The sequence below is a fragment of the Excalfactoria chinensis genome, chromosome 2, assembly GCF_039878825.1.
Source record: "Excalfactoria chinensis isolate bCotChi1 chromosome 2, bCotChi1.hap2, whole genome shotgun sequence".
NCBI lineage: Eukaryota > Metazoa > Chordata > Aves > Galliformes > Phasianidae > Excalfactoria > Excalfactoria chinensis.
In genome coordinates this window covers 44133703-44156798 of record NC_092826.1, presented here as the reverse complement: position 1 = coordinate 44156798, position 23096 = coordinate 44133703, and the positions used below count along the sequence as shown (strand labels likewise).

General features: G+C 41.8%; 1 protein-coding gene across 1 annotated transcript in view; it reads left to right on the top strand.

Moving 5' to 3' along the window:
• Positions 1–4932: 4932 nt before the first annotated feature.
• TTC39C (tetratricopeptide repeat domain 39C) overlaps positions 4933–23096 on the top strand; it is a 35403-nt gene continuing 17239 nt past the window's right edge. The window contains exons 1-4 of the mRNA XM_072330293.1: positions 4933–5247; positions 16227–16275; positions 17880–18008; positions 18926–19040. Coding sequence (XP_072186394.1) covers positions 5102–5247; positions 16227–16275; positions 17880–18008; positions 18926–19040 — 439 coding nt within the window. The 5' untranslated portion in view covers positions 4933–5101. The remainder of the gene's footprint in view (positions 5248–16226; positions 16276–17879; positions 18009–18925; positions 19041–23096) is intronic.

Sequence of the window (23096 nt, the reverse complement as noted above, 5' to 3'; positions counted from 1 at the left end):
GCAGACTCTCAATAGTGAAAATACTTTAAGGACATTTAGAGAAAGATTTGTCTGTTATGACCTACATGAACTCATTTTGACTCCTGAGAGAGGACTGGACAAGAATTAGTTGATTTCTGGTAATCACTTTATTCTTTGTATTTCATTCCCTCTGGCAATTACAGCCAGATTGAGCTGATATTCTTGCAATCAAACATAGTACTGAAGCCTATAAGAAGTTATTTCTCCAAAAGTAAAACATCCTAAATTGGCTCCTAAAATTCAAGTCAGATGATGCTTATTTTGTGTAGAAGCCTTTCCAATTAATTCTCATAGAACAGGCCAGCATGTGGCTGCTGCCTCAGCAGAGCAGCTGTAAGTATTTAATACTTTTGCATGCCTTTGTTTTCTCTGGAACTGTGTGCATATGCTCAGTGATTAGCAAATTCTGAAGGATAAAAAAAGCAACACACCAAAGCGCCCTGTCACTTAGCATATTTTATATGGCAAAAATTACACACCTTCATATGCTTGAGTAAAAACAACTCTGTGACAGCACATGAATTCATTTCATTACATGACTGTTAATATATTAGGTCTAGAGCAATTATTTGCGTGGATAAAAAGAAACACTGTCAAATATAAACAAAATATTCACCACCACCACCAAAACAACAAAAACCAAACAGCAGCACCAGCCAAGAACGTTAAGAAAACTTTCTTAATTGCTCCATCTCACCTTTCACTTTCCTTTTAGACTTTACAGGAACTTTACAGCCTCTAAGCCAGCCACCTCCATGACTTCTCTGTGCAAAACTGCCACAGTTACAGACTGCGTGTTCTGAGGAAACAGAAAAGGGCAGTCACAAATGAATGCTCAAGAGAGCAGGATGGAGGAATTGGTCACTGTCCAACTGGTAGTTCTCAATAAAGGAAGGGCTGCCTATGAAAACTAAGCAAGAAAACTGAAAGTCTATAAGAATAAGGAGCAGTACATTCTGGACTGAAGTTCTCTGCCACAAGCAGAAATTATTCTTCTAACTGCTACTATTATAACACTCTTTGATCAGAAGAAAGAGTCAAGACACTCAATTTCAGCACCCCTGAAATAATTTGGATGCAGAGGCTCATGAAGTTTGTTTCATTTTACCAGGAAATGTATGCATGGTCTCTATTTATTGACAGAGGAGACAGTCATTTCAATGCATGTCCTTAGGCAGGGTTTAGTTCTTAAAATGACAATAGACATTAATAGGAAAACATGAAGAGAAAGCTCTGAAGATTAGCTTAGCTTTGTAGTATTGCTTAGTTGCTGTTCGGGATGGAAAATGTGTGATGATAACAGATGTAGAGCTCACCACTCATTAATATTGAAGTGATAAGACACAATAGGCAGGAACCTTCATTACTGTGAGATCCATGACTACCGTCTGAGGAACAAAGCACAAGAACAAGTGGCTTTAGCTGCTTGAAAATTACATTTCCTTAGAAATGTTCTTAAGAACTTTGATAATTTTTCCCCTTACCAAATGCAATATATTCAAAAAGAGAGGATACTCACTTTGGTGTATTCACCAGCTTGAGCGACTGACACAGAAAGCCATCCTTCCAACAGCTAGAGAGCTGCATCCTGGATTCCTCCACCCCTGTGTAATTAGCAATGGGGATGCACCTGATATTTAACTAGAATGGCGCACCTTCCAAAGGAATTCAAAATTACAGCAGCTGTCTCTGCAGGCTTGTATTGGAAATCGAAAAAACGTGGGAGAAGTCTTCTGATTTTCACTTGTACTTTCCACACTTTATATGCACACACGGCCAGGCTTTCTGCAGTGCAGGAGAAATGCTAATGCAATCCTGAAAGATTTTACTTCTCTTTACTTAAACGAATGGTGACTCTAACCTAATTGCTGGTGATCAAATATTCCACGTTCAATGCTGAAATTGTATCTCCATCTTAAGAAGTGTAAATTGAACCAAGCTTACTGAGGGGTTCCAGGATAGATGTGGATTTTTGGAATGAAATAGGTAAAAAGAAACCCAACAAAATCAGATTTAGGGCACTCTGAGCAAGCAGCAAGGAGTTGGATTGCCTCAACCAGACACAGTGGAGAAGGGCCCTGGACAAGTGGGACTCTCTTTATAGAGTGAAGAAACTCAAGGAAGTACTAGCATAGGACTTCCTTGCTTCTAACTCCTTCTCTCAGATGCTACAGACAAATCTTTATGCTTTCTTTAATAATTGATTCCCTCTTACTACCATTTTTGCCATTCTCTGCGACTCATGGAATTTATGGTAGTGCTAAATTCCAGTTAGACTCACAGAGGAAAAATATTGCTGAAAAAGTTATTAACTCAGAGATTCTATAAAGATGATGACTGTAGGAATTTTCCTTGTCAGAAGCACAAAGACAGGCCAGAAGCTTGGAAAGCTTGTCAATGGGAAGAGTGATTTAGTATCTAAAGGTATGGGCTACACTGAACTATGATAACAATGTCCTGCAAAAGGAGGATAAAAATACTACATTTTCATCTCCTACAGGATGTAAAAACTGTAGTTACTTTGCCTTTGATTTCTTTAACAGGTACTAAGAAAAACTGAGTAAAAATCTTGGAGATTTTAGACCAATTAACTTATTTGCAGTGCAGTTCTTGCTTCCCATCACTAGCTTACTGTATTGTTCTTCAGTGATTACAAACCAGTTTGCTCAGTCTCTTTATGTAAGAGAGATAACAGTAGCGTAGGTTATCCAGCGCTGAACTGCATTTAGCTGTGGGGTAAGTGGAAAGCTGGTCACCAGTTGAACCTCTGCTGAATTTACTGGCTGAAATTCTTGTGAGCACCTATTGCACTGATGATACTATGCTGTCAGGGGTCAAAATATATGTATTTAACAACAAAGATGTCTATAGTATTGATACTGAGAAGTACATACCAGCTTAGGTCAGCCAATTCATTTCTGTGTTCCTCAGACCATTCTTGGTAGGCTGAATCAGCAGTACCACATCCTGCATGTGAATAAAACTAACAGTAACCCATCACAAGACCTCATCTGCTGTTACGTGGCAGACTTACAGCCCTGCTGGTTTCTAATCAAGTTCATTTGAAAAATGCAGTTCTAATGCAGTCCATAACAATATGGGCACTGCTGTGCTAAGCTCCTAGATGTAAACTGCAGCTGTCACACTGTTTCAGTAGTGACGATTAAATGTGTTACCTTTCTACCAGAGCAGCTGAAATGCAGAACTATGCTGCCAAGTTCTTCCACAGATTTAGAGCCATGTTTCTGGAGACGTGGTTTAAATACTCACGTCTGGTGTTTCAAAATAAATAGCTAGCTACTGAAGAGTTAGAAAAGCATTTGTAACAGAAGAAAAAGATGATTGCCTGAGTGCAGGCTGGGTGCTAAAAAGAAGACCTCAAAGAATTCTTGCTCCTTAGGGCGAGAACCCTGTAGAACAAAAAGCCTGTGGAGAGCACACAGATCTGCTACGCTATTACTCAGCCGTGGGGATTAGGAAATCAGGTCTAGCTTTGGAAAAGAAGCAGGTGTTTCACAAAGGACTTGGCTCTTTGCTGATCCACACAAACAGTAGTCAGAGGTAGGAATTTGCCTCCTCTATTCCTGATTCTTAGGGAGCCCACGAGACTCATTGCTTCCTGGCCAAACGGATTATATGTGACTAAGGGAAATCAAAATACAAACCACTCCCTGCCCACAAAAGCCTGCATAGGAGATAAAAATAAATAGTTAAAAAACAATACTAATGACTCCCATACGGTTATCTGCAATGCGGTGTCTCACACGCAACTGAAACAGTGTATAAACTGCAAGCTGTAACTTCCTTTTTTATGAGGCTGTTTGAATACGGGAGGCCAAGTTTCACAGATGAGCAATAAATACACAGAAGAGCACGTGGTTCCCCACACCCTCTGTGCTGACTTCCCCAAAGCCTTGGAGATGCTGTTTGGGAGATGTGAGGTGTAACAGAAGGCACGCTCTATTTAAACCACCTGAGAGTCACGCTTTGTTCTTAGGGGCTGGGAATCAGCCAAAGCACCTGATTCGTACCTGGCAGATTTGAGAAGGCTCCCAGCATTACATATTCCTTGCTTTTTGAAAAGCAACCATTCCAAAAGAGTTTAGGTACAGAATATTTCTCTGGGGTGGTGGTAGCTATTCCCATAGAACGTGTGGTACAGAAATACTGCTACTTGATTCACGGGAAAAAGATGCTTCTCTTGACAGGATGAGGCTCTGAAAACAGTCTGTGGTCCCATTCTTTTGTATGTTAGTGAGGAGGAACAAAAAAAGAAGGAAACAAGCAACTGCAGTCACTGCTTGAGTGAATGCTGCCACTAATTAAAATCGCAAAAAAACAAAGAAGGCAGCTATATTCCCTGCTAAAGGAAAGGCGTGAAATTGCTTTCACACCAGATGAGAAACTCAGTGGATTCTGTGGCAAACCTCGCATCGGTTTGCTGTTTGCCTGTGAGGAGGGTCGTGCGGCAGGGGGTGACGCTGCAGTAACTGAGGAAAGAAACAAAAGGTAAAAATATATACACGTATATGTGTGTGCGTGGAAAGAGCTCCACAAAAGAACCCCCTCCAAGCTTGCATCAGCGCCCGCTGGGGGTCAGAGGAGGGGCAGCGGCCATACGAGGGCGGCAGAGCTTTCTCTGAGGAATCCTAACGTCATCCTCCTCACCTGGTTGCCCTCAACAGAGGAAGAGAGGGATGGTGGGAGGACCCAGAGGCTCACATCCCCACCACAGAGACTCCCAAAGCTCCCCAGCCCTACACAACCTTCCCGTCGCTTCGTGCCTCACCCACCCAGAGGAGCGGCAGGCGGGACCCTTCCCCCCCCCCTTTACCACCCGCCGCCCCTCAGACGGCCGGCCGCCACCGCGCCTGCGCGCTCCCCTCGGCGCCTGCGCGGTGTGGAGCGAGGCGGGCGCCGCCGGGTTCCGAGGGCTGTGGGCGCGAGGGAGCTGCGCGGCGCTGCAGCGCGGGAGGGCGGCTGAGGGGACGCGGCCCGGCTGCGGGCACACGGCGCCTTCCTCCGCGGTAGGGATAAGGGAAGGAAAGAGCCGGCCGCGTCCCGTTGTCCCTTCACCGTCATGGCCGGCTCGGAGCAGCCGCCGGCGCGGCGGGAGGACGGGGAAGCTCCGTTACCCATCGAGGACTCGGAGCTGGCGTTGGCCGGCATCAACATGCTGCTCAACAACGGCTTCCGCGAATCCGACCAGCTCTTCAAGAAGTACCGGTGAGCCCCCCGGGCACCTCCCTGTATCGGCAGCACCCGCGCAGCTGCCCCGGGCTGGAGACAGAGGATCTGCCTGCCCTCGCGTTAGTCTGAGCGGGGCTGCTGTAGTCGTGCATCTCTTCTGAATAATTGATGTGCTCTGAGCGGCTGTTGTCTGTGTGATTAAAAATACCTCCGCTGGCTTAGAATAACGCTTCGTCAGCGATGCTGTACTTCAGCGCTGAAGTTTTATTTGCTAAAGGTGAAGCTTGGTGCGAAAGGGAGGCTGGAATTGGGCTTGCAGCTTCAGAACCCTTCTTCTCCCCCTTCATAGCGGAGTACTGCATCACTGCGTACCTGCCACAGCCTGGAAGGTTTTGTTCCATCCTTAGTACGTGCTGCCCTGTTCCGTAGTGCTGCCTTGCTGCCAGCTGGTTCTGTGGTGTAGAGCTGATTGCGGCGCTGCAGGTGATGAGGAAGGTCCCAGCTCCATCCCTCATATGCCTGCACGCAGTTCGTGCTTGTGTTGTGTGAGTTGCTCGTTTCTCGTGTGGCTGATGTCATAGGTTGTTTCTTTCTTTCAGGGTGCCAATTAAGGAAGATCTTACAGGTTTTCTTGCTCTGCCCTCTCTGTTTTGCTTTCTCTCACTGATACGAATCTAGGAGCAGTCCAGGAATCCCGGATAAGCAGCGTTCTTATGTTGTAGAGTAATGCTTGGGAGTACAATGGCTGTGGTTCCCGTGTTCAGAATGCAGCTTGGTTCTCCCTGCAGTACGAAGAGGATAAGAAACGATGTCCTCTGCAAATTCTTGTTTACCTGTACCATTTGCTTCTATAGATCTCACTTCAGAAGTGCAGAAGCTTATCTCTCTTTATATTTTTCCAGGTGCGGGCTTGTTTGTTTGATTTTTATCAGAAGGTGCCCTCTAGCTTCAGTGTATTGTTTGATTTGGGCCTTTGAGCACTATCCATCAGGCGTAAATTGGAATTCCTTCATCAGGTTAAGTGGTTTTGCCATTCATAAACTAATAATCACCGTCTTGTTTTTTAAATGACTGTGAAAATCGCCTGCCTTGTCCCAAAATATGCAGCAGGGTTCTTGCTTGGAACTGGCAGCCCTTTATTGGGATGCAGGTTAGGTGTATATTACAGTTTCATGCAGAGGTAGGAAGGAAAATACAGCAAAACATGCTTAATCTCCTACAAATTCCAGTTCTGGAGACGTCTGGGGAACTTCCTTTGGTCAATAGAATCACAGAATGACCCGGGTTGGAAGGGACCTCAAGGATCATGTAGTTCCAACCCCCCTGCCTAGCAGGGCCACCAAACATACGCCTTTACTAGATCAGGTTGCCCAGAGCCCTGTCCAACCTGGTCTTGAACACCTCCAAGGACGGGGCATCCACAACCTCCCTGGGCAGCCTGTTCCAGGACCTAACCACTCTCCTAGTAAAGAACTTCCCCCTAACATCCAACCTAAATCTTCCCTCTTTTAACTTAAAACCATTTCCCCTAGTCCTGCTATTATCAGCCCTTTCGAAGAGTTTGCTCCCCTCCTGGGAGTAAGCTCCCTTCAGGTATTGAAAGGCTGCAATGAGGTCAATAGCTTTCAGTTCAGTACTTGTTTTGGATGTGTTCTTCCCTACGAGGACTTAAGTAATACAGTTGTGTGTTTATTTGCATACAACCTTAAATAAGAATGTTTTTGTTGCTATGCACTTGAAATGATCAAGTAGGACCTCTTCCCTAATGGGACTGTAGGCTGAAGGAGCAGCTGCTGGGAGTTCTCCATGGTTCCGCGTGGATGTTTGTCACTTGCAACATTAAGACTCAAAGCTGTCTGATGAAATGCAGCTTCTTGAACATAGCCTGATGTGAGCGTGTGTTAACAGTTATCAGATGATAACTGCTGAAAGTGAAGGCATAAATGGGAAAAAAAACACGCTACAGAAACATTTCAAGAACCTACAGGGTTATTTGTTTGAAAACTCAATTATGTGGTGAGACTTCAGTTCTGTTAAGCACGTTGTTTGATTAATTAGAATCGTTCCTTAGAAGCTACTGGTTTTGCTTCTGCATTTCATTTCATTATTACCTTTGTTTCTTCCTGGCTTGCCATCTGAATGATCTTGTGAGAAGTCAGTGCCGCTCTGAGACATTGGACTGCCTTGGTGACCCTAAGGAGAGCTGATGTTCCAAAGCAAACTGAAACTGGTTTCTTTGCTACTTGCTGTCTGTGGCTCTTCCAAAAACCCATCTGAGCCCCACATCAGTCCTGAAAAAACAACCCATAAATACTTGTAATGCAGTTGTTGAGGAAACAGATGTAGAAACTGCAGTGTGTATATAACTGCAATGGTAAAATCCTGCCTTTGAATTGGTTGGCTTCAGAATCATTGTTACTGTTTCATGAGAGACATAGTTAAGAAATTATTGTGTCTTTTGATCTTTAGGGTTTGTATATGTCTATTTAGAACCTAAAGAAGTCAGATGCATGTGTCTGTTGCCAGATGCAGCATGTAGCTGGAACTGGATTAATATCACTATAAAACCATTAGTCTTTTGTCAGGTGTGGCCCGAGACTTGTTTGTCATTGCACCAGATTTGACAGAAGTTATAGGGGCTTGAAAATTCAACTACAAGCCACATTGATAAGTGCATATTTTTGTTTGTGACTTTCTTTTAAGAAACCTAGAATCCCCACCTGATAGTAGTGTGAACTTTCTGATCATGGGGTAAATATGAAGAAATACAGTGTTTTCATAGATCTGCAACAGATGGCACCACTGCCTTTCATTTGTTTAGCGTTATCAGTATAAATTCGTAGTTGAAACTGTCAGAACTGGTATTAATCTCTCTATTTGGTATGAACAGTATTGACACCATCTGAGTTCCGATGGGGTTAAACTGGTGAGTACTGTGTGAAGGTTAACCAAGGACTTGGCATCGCAGGTGGAGCCCAGAGCCAGCCTGTGGGGTGGCATTGCTTTGGTGGACTGCCTTGGCACTCTTAAGAATGCTGAATTGGAGTGTTCTTTCTGCATTCCTGTTTTGTAGATTCCTTAACATTTAAGAATAGAAGATGCTAAAAGTGTTTTTTGCTGACTCTTTGTTTTTTTTTTTAAGAGCATTTCCAATTCAGAAATGGCTTAAAAAAACCCCATCCTTCAGCTAAGAAGGGAGAAGACTGTCAAGTATAATCAGAAGCTTTTTAACTGAACGTTGACTCACAGCATAGAGCAGAAGATTAGGGATATTAGAAATCCAGCAGCCTTCTGTCTCCTGCTGCAGAAATGTTTGACTGTATTATGAATGGGCTCTTCCTTCTGAGAAGGATTAATGAAGTTTTCGACTTCTGCATAAATGAGAAGAGAAATGGAAGGAGGTGGGTGAGCTGTATTCTATAAGGTCTTCTCAGGAGAAAAATAAGGACAGTGTGGTGGAAGCATGATTCTAAAAACATGTGCAGGTTTAAAGAATGGGGTCAATGAAGAAAAACGTGCTGTATGACCTGTTTGGGTGAAGGAAGGCTTGCAGAAGAATAAAGAGTGGAAGAAAACAAAACCAAGAGAAAGGCTTAGTAGGCGTATATTTAAAACCTGGAGTTTTAGACCACAGATGAAAATAAGTAATGGGAATGCAAGGTGACATTAAGCCAGCATTGATCAGTAGGTAGATTGTCTCGCTGCTGTTGAAACTCTTGTTTATGGAGCTCGACAAAGGAGAGTTAAGAGGGAAAATGCAATGTAGATGTTTCAGTAGCTTCTCTAAAGATAAGGACAGAAGAGTGGGAACTGACGTAAGACAGCGGGGTGAAGGCTGATGGCATCCTGATTGACAGCATGCAAAGAAGTCCTGAATGCCCTGATAGCAACCCTGTGAGCTATTATTTATTGCTGTGACGGAGGCAGGCGAGCAGCTGCTAGATAGAAAGGAGAGATAGATATGAGGGAAGCTGTTTTTAGCAGCAGTGTTTTACATGTGTAGTAAATGTGTACCTTAAAGTAAGATTTCATTTCTCGGGGTTAGACAGCGCATTGGACTAAATGGTGCACGTTACTAGAAGACTGACCTGAATACATAGAGGAGATCACATTGAAGACACCACATGGATTTTTGGCCTTCAAGTCAGAAACAGGTGTTGCTGCCAAATGAAGTGGTAAAAAGAATGGAGGGAGGTGAAGAGATCCATTTGCCAAGTGGAACAAAATCTGGCAGTTAAGGGTTTGTGGGTATATGACAGAAAGGTAAACAGAAATGTGACTTATTAGCACAGAAGTTAGAAGCCATACTGGTGGAGATTGTAGAGGAGGTGTGTTAGTGTGTGGACCTCATGTTAAAGCCAGCTAACTTATTTTAAAGAGGCTGACTTTGAAGGATGGTTAGCTATTTCATGTGCCAGTGTCTGCCAAGATGTGAACTCGTATAAAGAACCAGCCTATGTCTGTACTCTCATAAGTAATATTTAGAATATAGTTGAGAGAAAACTTCGGCCGAGAGAGTGATCTGTTTTTTGCATTAAATTCCTTATTGCTGTGTGTATGTCGTGTTTCTGCTCGCTTTAAAATATTCATTAGCTGCTTCTATATTTATCTATGGACTTAGACAAATTCTTAATTTTTCATTAAGCTTCCGGCTCCTGCTTTGGAGGAGAACAATTTGTTTTGTTTCATCCTGAGCGTCGCCATCTGTGTGACTGGAATTCTTAGTGGGTCGTGACAAAAGCGGCAGTGCCTAGAAAAGCTGGGGGCTGTATTGGTGGGTTAATCACTCTGTGTTATTTCAAGTTAAGTGCGAGCTGGACTGTAGTGCCTTTAATAAATTTGGAGGGGGAAGTACTATCATGGAAATAAGTATAGGAAAAAATGCTGGAAAAGAAATGATTTTTCTTCTAATGTATTTCAGTTTTATTTTTTAATTTATTTTAGTGATAAAATAGAGCCGTATCTTGTCAGCCTTATTAAACAGAAGCTTAAAACTCTCGAATGTTATCATCGTGCATAAAAATGGGGCATGGTAAATGCCTTTCTTCTGAAAGTGAGTTGTCATCTTGAAGCTGTGCCACGAAAGGAGGTGAATGGCTTGGGATTAATTGGGAGAAGCAGCATCTCATATAAAATATATAGCTGGAAAAGAGATCTATTTCAGTGAGTTTAAGTTTAGTAAACTTAGTATTCACAGAAAGCAAAGGTGGGAACTTTGCTGTGATGCAAATGCTTATCACTGAAAAGGTGATAACAGTAATAAAAGAACTTATTTTCCATTTGATCAGCATCTGTTGAGGCAGCAAAACGTACCAAACACCCAGCATCAGTCTAATATCTTCAGTCTTTCTTTGTATCGCTGAGCTTTTTTTACCCCTGCTATTGAATGTGTTTGTTTAGAACACGCACGTGGGATTGAAGGAAGCAGTAATTCCTCAGTGCTGAAACAGTGTTTACTCCTTATCTGTTGTTATGAGTTTATATATGTCTCATACATTGCGCAGACTTGATCTTCCCAGCGCATATGCCTTGAAAAGAGATGGTGGGTGCATACAGCTGACTTTCCATCCTTAAAGAATGCCCGGGTAATACAGCTCATTGGAAGCTGGCAAAAAGTGAGTGGCTACCTTCAGTATTTCAGGTCTCTGATATTATGGCATCGTGGTGCTTTCTTTGAATAGCATCCCTGAAATGTGATGCAGGTGAAACTCACTTGAATTAGTAGTTAGTAAATTCAGATCTTGCCGGTTACTTTTTATTTGGTTAACTAGCAAATCAAAAGCACTTACTGTCACTGGGAGAATAGCCCCTGAAACATGATACCATTTAAATACAAACAGAGATGTTTATGGTGATGTCTGGTTCTGCTGCAGAAGTTTGCCTTAACAACTGTGCAAGGTGGAGTAGCAGTCTTAAGATGGGTATGAGGCTCGATTGTCAGTGATCAGGATAGGTTTCTATACAGAGAAGTATTATGCTTGGAAAAAGCCTTGGTGAATCGGTCACAAAGCACTTAACCTGGTGCCGAATGGAGCTAAATGGTGGGTGGATACAGACACAGTTTCAGAGACCTCATATTTTGTGCTGCACACCTGGCCTTGATTCAATACCTGTATGCTGGCACAGGTAAGAGCAAAAGTATTGTGGCAATTGGTGGTTTACTATGAAGGCTTCACTGTTTTGAAGTTCCTCATTTTGCTGCTTACCATTTTTACGCTGAGGTTATTTGTACATAAGTAAATTGTTGATATGTGCCTTGAGCTTAATGCTGTTCCAGATTGGAATGCACCCTCCCTTCTGCCATTCAATGGACACTGATGAATTTCCCTGAGCCTCCTCTTCTGCAGGCAGAACAGGCCTGCCTCTCTCAGCCTCTTCTTACAAGATCGGTGCTGTGGTCTCTTCAGCATCTTGGTGTTCCTCTGTTGGACTGTCTTCAGTATGTCATAATTCTCTTGAACTGGGGAGCAAATAACTGGGCCCAGTGCTCCATACGCAGCTTTACCAGCCCTGCATACAGAGGAAGGATCACCTCTGTTGACCTGCTGGCAATACATTGCCTAACGCAGCCTTCTCAGTAGCAATAGCACGCGGCTGGCTCACATCTACCTCAGTGTTTGTCAGAGCACTGCAGTCCTTTCCTACAGGGCTACTTAATAGCTGGGTTATCCCCAGCATGTCCCAGTGCCTGGGGTTATCTTTCTCCATGTGCAAGACTTGTTTTATCTGTTTGTTGAACTGCAGGAAGTTCCTGAGAAGACAGTGCAGAGATAACACGGGACAGTCCACAAAACTATATTGCATGAATTCGTGAGAGAAAATGTAGTTCACTGGTTTCAGTGTGGGATTTACCTGACTGACACTAGATTTTCCTTTGTCTTTGAGCTATCTAAAAGTCTTGTGACTGTTCTTTGCCCAGTGGAGGCTATTGCTTCAAAGTGATCAAGACAACTTGGATAATGCAGCATCCCAGGGTTCATTTGAATTGAATTCTGCATCTCGTGACCGTGTCAGTATAGCCTCTATAGAATCATAGAATTACCCAGGTTGGAAAAGACCTTAAAGATCATGAAGTCCAACCGCAGCCTAACCATAGTACCCTAAATCTAACAACCCTCGTTGTTGTTGTTGTTGTTTGCTTTTTAATCTTACATCTTTTGGGGTTTTTGAGAAGGATGTAAAGCCGTGTCTTCAGAATACATTGAACGGAGGCTTATTTTCGTGGAAGCATGCTTTTCTCAGAAACTTATTTTGGTCGTCTGTCGTGTGTTAGTGTTTGCTATGATTGTACTGTGCCGTTACCAGTGTTTTTCTAGCTCTAAAGATAAAGGTAAGATTAAGCTGTTGAAGAAATTATTCAGCACAATATTTGTGAAGATTGAGCAATAAGTGCTGTTGTTGCTTAAAATGGACTTTAAGTGCTGAAACTCTACAAATAGTTTTCCACAAAGCTGCAACTTTAATTTCTACCCAGTGACTAGGCAGGAGTATGGTAAAGCATTTCTTATCCCATTTATCATAGAACCATACAATCCTTAGAGTTGGAAGGGACCTCTGAAGGTCATCTAGTCCAATTCCCCTGCAATGAACGGGAACACCTACAGGTAGATCAGGTTGCCCAGGGCCTTATCCAGCCTTGCTTTGAAAGTCTCTAGGGATGGGACATCAACCACATCCCTAGGCAACTTGCTCCAGTGCCTCACCACCCTCACTGTAAAAGATTTTATCTAACCTAAATCTACGCTCTGAGCTTGTAACTATTTCCCCTTGTTCTATCACCACAGACCCTGCTGAAGAGTTTGCTCCTTTCTTTTCTCTAGCTCCCCTTTAGATATTGAAAGGCTGCTATCAGCCTGTCCTCGTAGGAGAGGTGTTCCATCCATTATATCATTTTTGTGGCCTTCCTCTGGACACACTGTCAACAGGTCCATGTCTCTCTTGTACTGAGGACTCCACATCTGGATGCAGTACTCCAGATGAGGTCTCACCAGTGCAGAGCAGAGGGGCAGGATCACCTCCCCTTTAACTGGTGTCCACGCTCCTTTTGATGGAGCTCAGGATACAGTTAGTTTTCTGGGCTGTGAGGGCACATAGCTGGCTCATGCCCAGCATCCCATCCACCAGTACCCCCAGGTCTTTTTTGGCAGGCGTGCACTTAGTCCTTTCTTCTTCCAGCTTGTGTTGGTAATCGGGGTTGCCTCAACCCAGGTACAAGATCTTGCATTTGGATTTGTTGAACTTTATAAAGTCCACCAAGGCCCACTGCTCAAGCTGATCTAGGTACCTCTGGTGTATTGACTGTGCCCCACAGCTTGATGTCATCAGCAAGTGTGCTGAGGGTGCACTTGACCTCAGTATCATTGTCATTGATGGAGATATTAAAGAGTATTGGTCCCAGCACTGATCGCTGGCCCCACTTATCACTGATCTCCATTCAGATGTGGAACCATTGACTACTGCTCTCTGGACTCAGTTCTGCAGCCAGTTCTTCATCCATCAGTCTTCCCATCGAATCCATATCTTTCCAATTTGGAGAGAAGGATGCTGTGGGGTACTTTGTCGAAGGCCTTACTGAAGTCCAGGTAGGTGGTAAGAACTGTGAATCATAGAATCATAGAATGGTTCAGGTTGGAAGGGACCTTTAAGACCATCTCTTTCCAACCCCTTGCTGTAGGCAGGGACATCTCCCTCTAGACCAGGTTGCTCACAGCCCCATCCAGCCTGGCCTTGAGTGCTTCCTGGGAGGGCACTGTGAATTTCAAAGAACAAGATGAGGAGCTGTCATGTTGTTTGTTTTTTTTGGGTTTTTGGTTTTTGGTTTTGGAAATGATTATTATTTGCTATAAGCAGTTCAGAATCTTTTATAATCCTGGAAGAGCAGTTGAGTCTTAAACATAACTACTGCCGTATTCAAATTCTCCCAAAAGAAATACAGAGGCTTTCAAAATGCATGTGTAGGCATCAATATTTTAATATATATATATATATATATATATGCACTCTTAAGAACAGGTTCTTACGCCTCCTAAAGAGATATTTTGGAAGATGTTGGAGGAGCCTGCTCTGTTTGATGTTCCTGTTGAGCTGCTGAATGAGATGCTCTGCTGTTTCATTCTCCACTGTTGCTCTGTTTATGCTATTTTAGCGGCTTTGCTCACTAATTCACATCGCTCTATTGGAAAATATTGTTCCCATGGGTAGGGAATCACTTTATGTCTAAATCTGACGTATTTCAAGCTTTTTAAGGTTCAGCAGCTATTTCTGTCACAGAAGGATCTGTATTTATAACTGTTCATTAAAAAAAAGAAATAACAGTCTCAAATTGCAAATATTTTCATATGGATCTCTTCTACTATTTGTTCTGTAGTTCCACAGTATTTAATTTGCATTTATGCTTTGGTGAGAAGATTCCTATATTCCTTGCCAAGTCCTAAGGAATGTGTGGATGCCGCTTCCTTCTGAGAGCCAAATGTTGCCAAGCGTATTCCGTCAGTGTCTGCGTGCAGAGGAAACAAACCTTCCCCATCTCGGTTCTGTTTTGCAAAGTTTTAATACAGGCATAAAAAAGGAATTAATGATTTCTGGCACACCTTTTGGCTTTGTTGCTCTTTTCCCCCTCTGTTCTAAAAGGCTGTTGAGGGCGACGACTTTGAGTTTGCTCCGAATGGATTTCAGTACGAAATACTGCTTATCTACAGGTACCAAATCGAGATTCTGAAATGATGTTTAAAAATATATATAGATATTTATCCCAGATTTGCCTACCTGGTTGTCTTGGCCAACCTGCTGTCTCTCTGAATACACAGATCATGGGAAGCTGGGAAATCATAGAATCATAGAGTTGCTCCGGTTGGAAAAGACCTTAAAGATCGTCAGGTCCAACCACAATCTAACCAAACTACCCTAACAACCCTCTGCTAAATCATGTCCCTGAGCACCACATCCGAACAGCTTTTAATCACATCCAGGGATTGTGACTCAACCACCGCCCTGAGGAAACACTCACTTTATTTTTGAGCTTTCTTGAAGGTATGATGTAAGTGTGACTTTGTACATAAGGGCATGAGCGTAACCATTTCTTGTGCTGGTCTTTTGGGCAGCTGTGGGTGTGCAGCGTTGGTGCTGCAGTGTGTGTGCCCTTGAGATGTATGGTAGAGGTTACATGCTCTGGAGCAAAGTGGTGAGGCTGGGAAGTGCATGCCTCATGAGTTGCAAGGAGGTGCTGAGAGTGCCGCAGGCAGCGTGTATAACTTGTGTAGCTGATTGCTGCCGCTCTTTATAACACAGCTGTTGGTAGACAGCAGTCCAGATAGGGAATAATAGTAGAGCTGTTTATTGGTGGCCATTCACGTTGGCTGATAGCAAAGAGGAAAATACCTGATCTAGTTTTTTAAGCAGCAAGTTGTCTTAGAACTGTTCCATGTAGCGGAGTAAGATACATGTTCTTTCTTTAGAATAGAGGAGCAAACACCCTTGTGCTTTGTAGTGACTTTTATTTCTAACAGCTCCTGTGGCATATGATTTATTATTTATAATTGCAATGAGTTAGCTTTGTGGGTGGAGGGAGAGGTGGGAATCTCTTCTTAGAACCACTTAACGTTTGTGTGCAAGGTCAAAGTGGTAGTGATAGATAATGAAGAAGAGTAAAATTGGTGGATTTTGAAGCTTTGGTAGCTTGATGTTATTTATTTCCGACGTGCTGTAAATGTGTTTTTATGGCGCTGGTTGCACTTAATAAATAAAATCAACAGCTTAGTGTGTAAAAATTATTTGTAGATATATTCAAGTCCTGGTATGATGAATAGATGTGCCCATGTATAACGATAATTTGCCTTTCCGTTTCCATTGCGTTTTATGGAATGATGCAACTCAACACGTAAACAAGCCAACCCCACCAATCAACCAAAAAAAAATTCTCTACATTTATTTACTGATGTGTTATTCAAAATCAATATCAATCTTTACAATGGGAAATGCGTATAAATAGAGTTAACTGCTCTTTCTTTTCTTTACAGAAATCATAGCCCGTTAATGAGCTTTGGAGCCAGCTTTGTCAGTTTTTTGGTGAGTAGACGGGAGCAGAGAGTAAACATACATCCCTGCTCCTGTGGTTGATGTTTGTACATTAATGTATGAGTTCATAATGGTGGAGGTAAATGTATGTGAATCTGTGAGTTCATAGTGCCTGAATCTGTTTCTTTTTATGAGACTTAGTTTTTTCTAAGAGTTAGGTGGAGGGTATGCAGAAAACAAGTCATTACGTTATATACATCTTGTTGACTGATGTGGTTTAAATAGAAAGTAAATGTTCTGTGATTCACCTTCTCAAACACATGAAATATTTATGTGTTCCATTAAAAGGGCCCTAAGAAAACCCTTTTATATGTGCCATAGAGGTATTGTTAAAGTAATACTCATAACATTTTCGTAATGGCTTTTGCTGTTGTTTTTAATCTGTATTAAAAATAAGAATATCTTTTCTTTTTTTTTTTTTTTAAAGTGAGCAGATCTTAATTTTAGGCTCTCTTTATCCTGATGTTGCTGCTTAATGTTAGATTGCACCTGCAATTACCAGTGGTAATATTCTTTTGAAAGACAGAATTTATTGCAGTATGCTGGAAATACCTATGTTGTAAATGAAGTTAATTTGACTTCTCTCTATGTCTGTATGCAATACAAGGGTAAATATTGGTTAGGAAATCTGTGCCGTGTGATTTGGTTTTGAGTCAGTGGAAAGGAGAGGAGAAGAGAAAGGGGAAGAATCTCCAAGGTTTGCTTATTTGAATTGATGCATTGAACCAATGTAACATCACAGAGCAGCATCAGTGGATCTTGAACAAATCTTGCATAGCTACTGTTCTAAACATAGCTGCAGCACTCTGCACGTCTGTGTCATTCAGGGCTTTTGTTTAATAAAGCATTAAGATACTTGTCCTTAAATTCTTTCTGAATTTGAATCAGTTGGTCTGATGCGTGTTTTCTTTTTTCTGATTGTTTTTTTCATTCCTACACATGCAGGGATTCTTGTTCATGTTTCTTATTATGCAGTAGCTGTCGCTTATTACTGACTAGGTTGCCCAAGGAGGCTGTGGATTCCCCATCCCTGGAGGCATTCAAGGCCAGGCTGGATGTGGCTTTGGGCAGCCTGGTCTGGTGGTTGGCAACCCTGCATATAGCAGGGGGTTGAAACTAGATGACCATTATGGTCCTTTCAACTCAGGCCATTCTGTGATTCTATGATAGGGTTCTATGGTTTTGGAGGCCCATTATTTCTGTGAATGAGTTATATAAAAGCAGTATCTTCTGCATGGAAGCAAATGGTGCTTTCCATAACAATCGTTGAAAGTGAATTCACAATTCTTCTTGCACTTAGTGCAATGTGACAACATACGCAGTTTGGTAGCATATGAGATTTTATTAAGACGAGGGGAGAAGTCTTAGTTAATATATCTGGTTGGTTGTAAGGTTTTGTTATGGCACACACAGATGTCTGGATGCTTCTTTGTAGTAGTACACGTGCTGATGTACGTGTTGATGTTAATATGTTAATGAAAAAGGAAATTTTGTAGTCAGATTTCATGCAAACTTTCACCAAAACTTCCAGCAGCCTTTCTGGAAATAGCAATATTTCATTTTTATCTCCCAAATCTGTGCTCTGTTTTTGACAGAATGCCATGATGACGTTTGAAGAGGAGAAGATGCAGCTGGCATGCGATGACTTAAAGGCTACAGAAAAGCTGTGTGAGAGTGACGAAGCTGGAGTTATTGAAACAATCAAGAATAAAATTAAAAAGAATGTAAGAGCATTATCTGTAAAATATGGAATCATATATTGGATAAACATTTCTGGAAACTCCCCTTCTGTGCTTTGTTGGGGTTTGGTTTTTTTTGCTAGATGGTTTTTGATATACGAAGGGCGGCTGAGATAAATAATAAATGTAGAAAATAAGATGAACATGTCAGTTAGATATCTTAAGTGTCATCAAGTAGTCACGTTTAAGCATTTACTCTTTTAAAGCAGGGTGTTAATGTTAGTAGTTATTTTCTTAAGACCTTAAGTTAGTGAGCTACTGGAGTTATTTCAGGAAGCTCCTAGCCTAGCTGGTTCAGGCTGACTTTCATTCATACGCACTCTAGCAGTGCTTTAAGGATGAGACTGAGCCTGCGTGAAAGTGCCAGGCATGTTCCCAGGGAGCTTTCCCCTTTCTAGATTTTTTTGATTCTAAATAATGAAAGAAGAATAAAGCATTCAGAAAGAGCACGTGATGTAGTGGATCTGCACCAGAAAGAGTAGTCATTTTGCTTCAGCTTTTACATTACTTGATAGAAAGTCATGAACCCGTGTGCTCCTAAGTGGCACTGTGTTTTCCCTGGCCTTGTCGTATGCTCCTTTCTTTGCTCTTCTGGTTAGAATCATCTTTTAGTTGCATGTCTGAGGTGTTTGTGAGTGCATTAAAGTTATGGAATTTATATCTTTTCGGAGGTTATGTAGAATCTTAAAAAATAATAATAATAATAAAAAGCTGATAGCAAGTATTCAAAGTTTTCCTATTTATTAATCAGGAGCTTGCTTGATAAGTTATCAAAGACATTTTAGCATGATTTTACCCATGAAAATGCTTGTAGTTGGTTTTGGATTTGTTAATTGTCTGGTTTAGACTTGTATTCTTTGTTATCTTTGCTAGAATTTCTGTGCTTGTGTTATTCCAAACAGGTCGATGGACGAAAATCACCTCTATCCATGATAGATCGTCTGCAAAGACAAATCATTGTAGCGGACTGTCAAGTCTACTTGGCCGTGCTCTCGTTTGTAAAACAAGAATTATCAGGTGCATTGTGGCTTTAATGTTTGTATGTATTTTTGGCACACTGTCTTTGTAGTAAAGCATGACCTTAATATGGCCAGGTAACTGTTCACATCAGTTAAGTTGATTCTATTTTGAGGAAGAGCATAGTTCCATCTGAGTCAAAGGGTAAGTGTCCCAAGTTTGATAAGCATGTAGAGATATTTTTCTACCATTGTATATGCAATAGTATGATGAATAAGTTGAAGATTACAGCTTTTTGTTTTGTTTTTATTGTGTTTTTTTTTTCTTTTTTTTGGAACCAACATATTCACCTTAGATTGGTTGGAATCCTTTCCATATTCCCAAAGAGGTGTTAGAGCAGTTGGTACAGAGGTGGTTATCATCTGTGTGCTTCACATGGCATTCATGAGAGGAGAGGTATAAAGAGCTGACAGCCAGGCCACCTGGGGAAATCCACATGTCCCATATGCATTGTGGCTGTGACAACACAGGTGACAAGATGGCAGTGAAAGTAACTTTAAATGAAGCACGTTCAAGTCTAAATTGCTAAATCAGTTCATACTCTTTGGTCACCAAAGTGTGTCCTTGCGTGCCAAAGGGGTTAATCCTGTCTTATTGAATACAAACCTCCTTGTCTCGTCTGAAAAGCTGTTTATAGGGTTCTCTTATGCACAATCCTAAAACTCTCCTTCATCCATGAGTTTACAGAAAAGGTGGTAAAGGTCACATGCAAAGGGAACACGTTTCCAGGTTCTCATAAGTATTAGTGAACATCAAGGGGTGGCAGCCAGAGCAGGCTATCAGTGAAATCCCTGAAAGAAATTGGGGAAATAACACACAGATCCTTTAAAACATTAAAATCTTGCTGTGAAGGGCAGAATTATTTCTGTAAGAGAGACTTGGTTTCTTTCAAGCCAAAGGTGTCAAGAATATGTTTTGGTTTTAGCTAGAAGAAATTTGGGGCATGCTTTTGATTGCCGTATCAACGTCTACTGCTGCAGAAAGGTTTTCTTATTTTTGATGCTGTTGTAGCTTTTTTGTCTCCCTTCACACCCTCCTGCTTTGTAACTGGGTTGGGTAATATAACTGAGTGGCGTTCGTTCCCTTTCTCTCCTGTCTGCCGCTCAGAGAACTGAAGCGGGTAGCAGAGAACTGCAGAGCATGCAATATATTTGGGTTATTCTACTGAGGAAAAAAGAAACCTGGAATCTTTAGTTAGAATTTGAAGCAGTTAAATGCAGTGTCAGTGACGGCTAGTTACTGCCATTGTGACACCATTTGTTGGGTCAGTTATTTTAGGTTTTGCGAGTGCATTACCTTTCTGATTGTGTATAAGCATCTTGTTTTTGTGGTGATGTTTCTGTACTGAAATAGCAACCAGATTACTGAAATGAGTCTCATTTCAAACCAGTACAGAGGCGGGTACATTTTGTTGATCAGTGGATGATGAGTGAAAAATTTCTTGTGTTTTTTCTTCCTGGAACAATTTGACAAGAAGCATATGATGACATGCAAGCTGCTTTCTCATATGCCTAACACATTTTCAGTTTGCCTCTCCACCCTCATGGATGTAACAAAAATAGTTTCATCAAGAAGTTAGTAATACAGCAGCTTGTATTAGCTTCCCACAGCAATGCTGAACTACCTTTTCTTAGCTGCTGTCATGGGTATGACAGCTACTTTGAGAAGTTCTTCCTGAGAAACCTCAGCTCGGTGATTGGGCTTGATTTCTTTCTTATGTTTAAGGAATCATAAATTCAATTTTTTATTGCATTAGATTATTTTTATCTGGGCATATCAAATCTGTTAATGTTCTGGTCACAGTGTGGTAGCACAATGGTGAAGGTAAAGCCTCTAGTTAAACTGTTTCCCCCTCATGTCATTTCTGTTTGGTGCATGTGTGTGAATGTAGTACTATTTCAAAGCTATTAACAGTGATCTGTAGGATTAGTAAAACATCTTGGTTATCTTATTGGCATCCCTACACATAACAGGGGGGTTGAAACTAGACGATTTTCAGCACAGAAATCCAAATATGTTCTGGACTGCATTAAAAAAGGGGTAGGTCGCAGTACTGTGTTTAGGCCTGGGGCCCCCAGTACAGGAAGGATGTGGAGCTCCTGGAATGGGTCCAGAAGAAGGCAAATAAGGTGATCAGAGAGCTAGAGCACCTCTTCTATGAGGAAAGGTTGAGAGAACTGGGCTTGTTTAGCTTGGAGAAGGCTCCAGGGACACCTCATTGTAGCCTTCCAGTACTTGAAGGGAGCATATAAACAGGAGGGGGAACGGCTGTTAACAAGGGTGGATAGTGATAGGACAATGGGGAATGGTTTTAAACTGAGACAAGGGATGTTTAGGTTAGAGGTTAGGAGAAAGTTCTTCATACAGAAGATGGTGACGCACTGGAACAGGTTGCCCAAGGAGGCTGTGGATGCCCCATCCCTGGAGACATTCAAGGCCAGGCTGGATGTGGCTCTGGGCAGCCTGGTCTGGTGGTTGGCGACCCTGCACATAGCAGGGGGATTGAAACTGGATGATCATTGTGGTCCTTTTCAATCCAAGCCATTCTATGATTTCTTTGTCTATTGCTTTACTATTAGAAGTTGTTGATTATTCATCTTGTGGTGAACCACAAAATTCTTGAAATATTCTGCACAGCAAAAATTGACCTAATTGCTGAGAACTGGACTAACATAAGTCTCATAATGCAGCTGATTCATGGCAGAGGTTTGCTTTTATTCCTGTAATGGTTTAATATGGAACTCAAAATACAGGATTTATTTAATAGGTACTTTGTTATGTTGGCAGCACCCTTCTGTCACATCTGAGATAATAAATTTTGCCACCTTTCTCACTGTGATTTAAGATTATCAAGCCAGCTCTGCATAATTAGGCTTGAAAAAGGAGCAATTAATCAATGCTGATGCTTTCCCTGGAATTTACTTGGTTATTATGTCAAATACTTACAAAGGGAGGTTGGGCTTTGTTAGCATTTTCCTGTTGTTGACATAAGGTACAGTTTCTGAATCCACATCTGACATCAGTTACAACACTGATCTCTGCAAACTTGGTGGTATCCATTTAGAACACCAGTGCTCTATTCTTTTATTTTTTCTCATTTTCAGTCCTGTTAGTGCAGTTTGTAATTCCTGGGGCTCAAACACAGTCAGAATGCTTGTGTCAGCTTCTGCAGCGAATGCACACAGGTATATTCTGTGTTTGCTTTCTGTTCACCACTTGTGCTGTTGTCCAGGGGTGTGCTGTAACCAGGATGGGTGCTGTGCAAGCACATAAATCTGACATCATATTCTGCTGTCGTGTCCTTCTGTAAAGAGGGCAGGGAGGCTCAGGCTTCTCATTCTAAACTAGGAATGGACAAGACCAAGTTGTTAGGGATATTTAAGTACCCAGCTTGCATCTGAAATTTAAGAAGTGAGGCAACTGAAATATATTTGAAAACAGATTTATTTATTTTTTATCATTCTTTTATTTTTTTCTGTTTCTGTCAATTATTATTATTATTAATTAGAAGTTCCTGTATTTCACAGTTTGGGGGATGTGGGTAGTAATGATGTTGAAATTGTTATTGTCTGACCCCAGGGATGGATTTTTGTGGGTTTTTTTTTCTCCATTTTAAGTATTTTTCCCTAAACTTGCTTTGAACGTGATTTGGACTTCAGGCAAAACCTCTTTCAAGCATTTCTTTTCTCTGCCAGACAGGGATTTTGCCTTCGTTGTAAAGTGGGGCAGAATCCAGCATTAGGTTGTTTTTGGTTTCTGTATTTCTTCCTGCCTACAGGACATTAGGAAGTATTTCTGGACATTAGGAAGTATTTCTTCTCAGAAAGGGTAGTCAGGCGTTGGAATGCACTGCCCAGGGAGGTGGTAGAGTCACCGACCATGGGAGCGTTCAAGAAACGTTTGGATGTTGCATTGAGGAATATGGTTTAGCTGGGAAGTATTGGTAATGGTTGGACTGGATGATCTTCTAGGTCTTTTCCAACCTGAAAATTTCTGTGATTCTGTGAAAGTCCCTTTGTGTGGCGCACTGTTTAAAGGTCTCTAAGAAGCACTGAA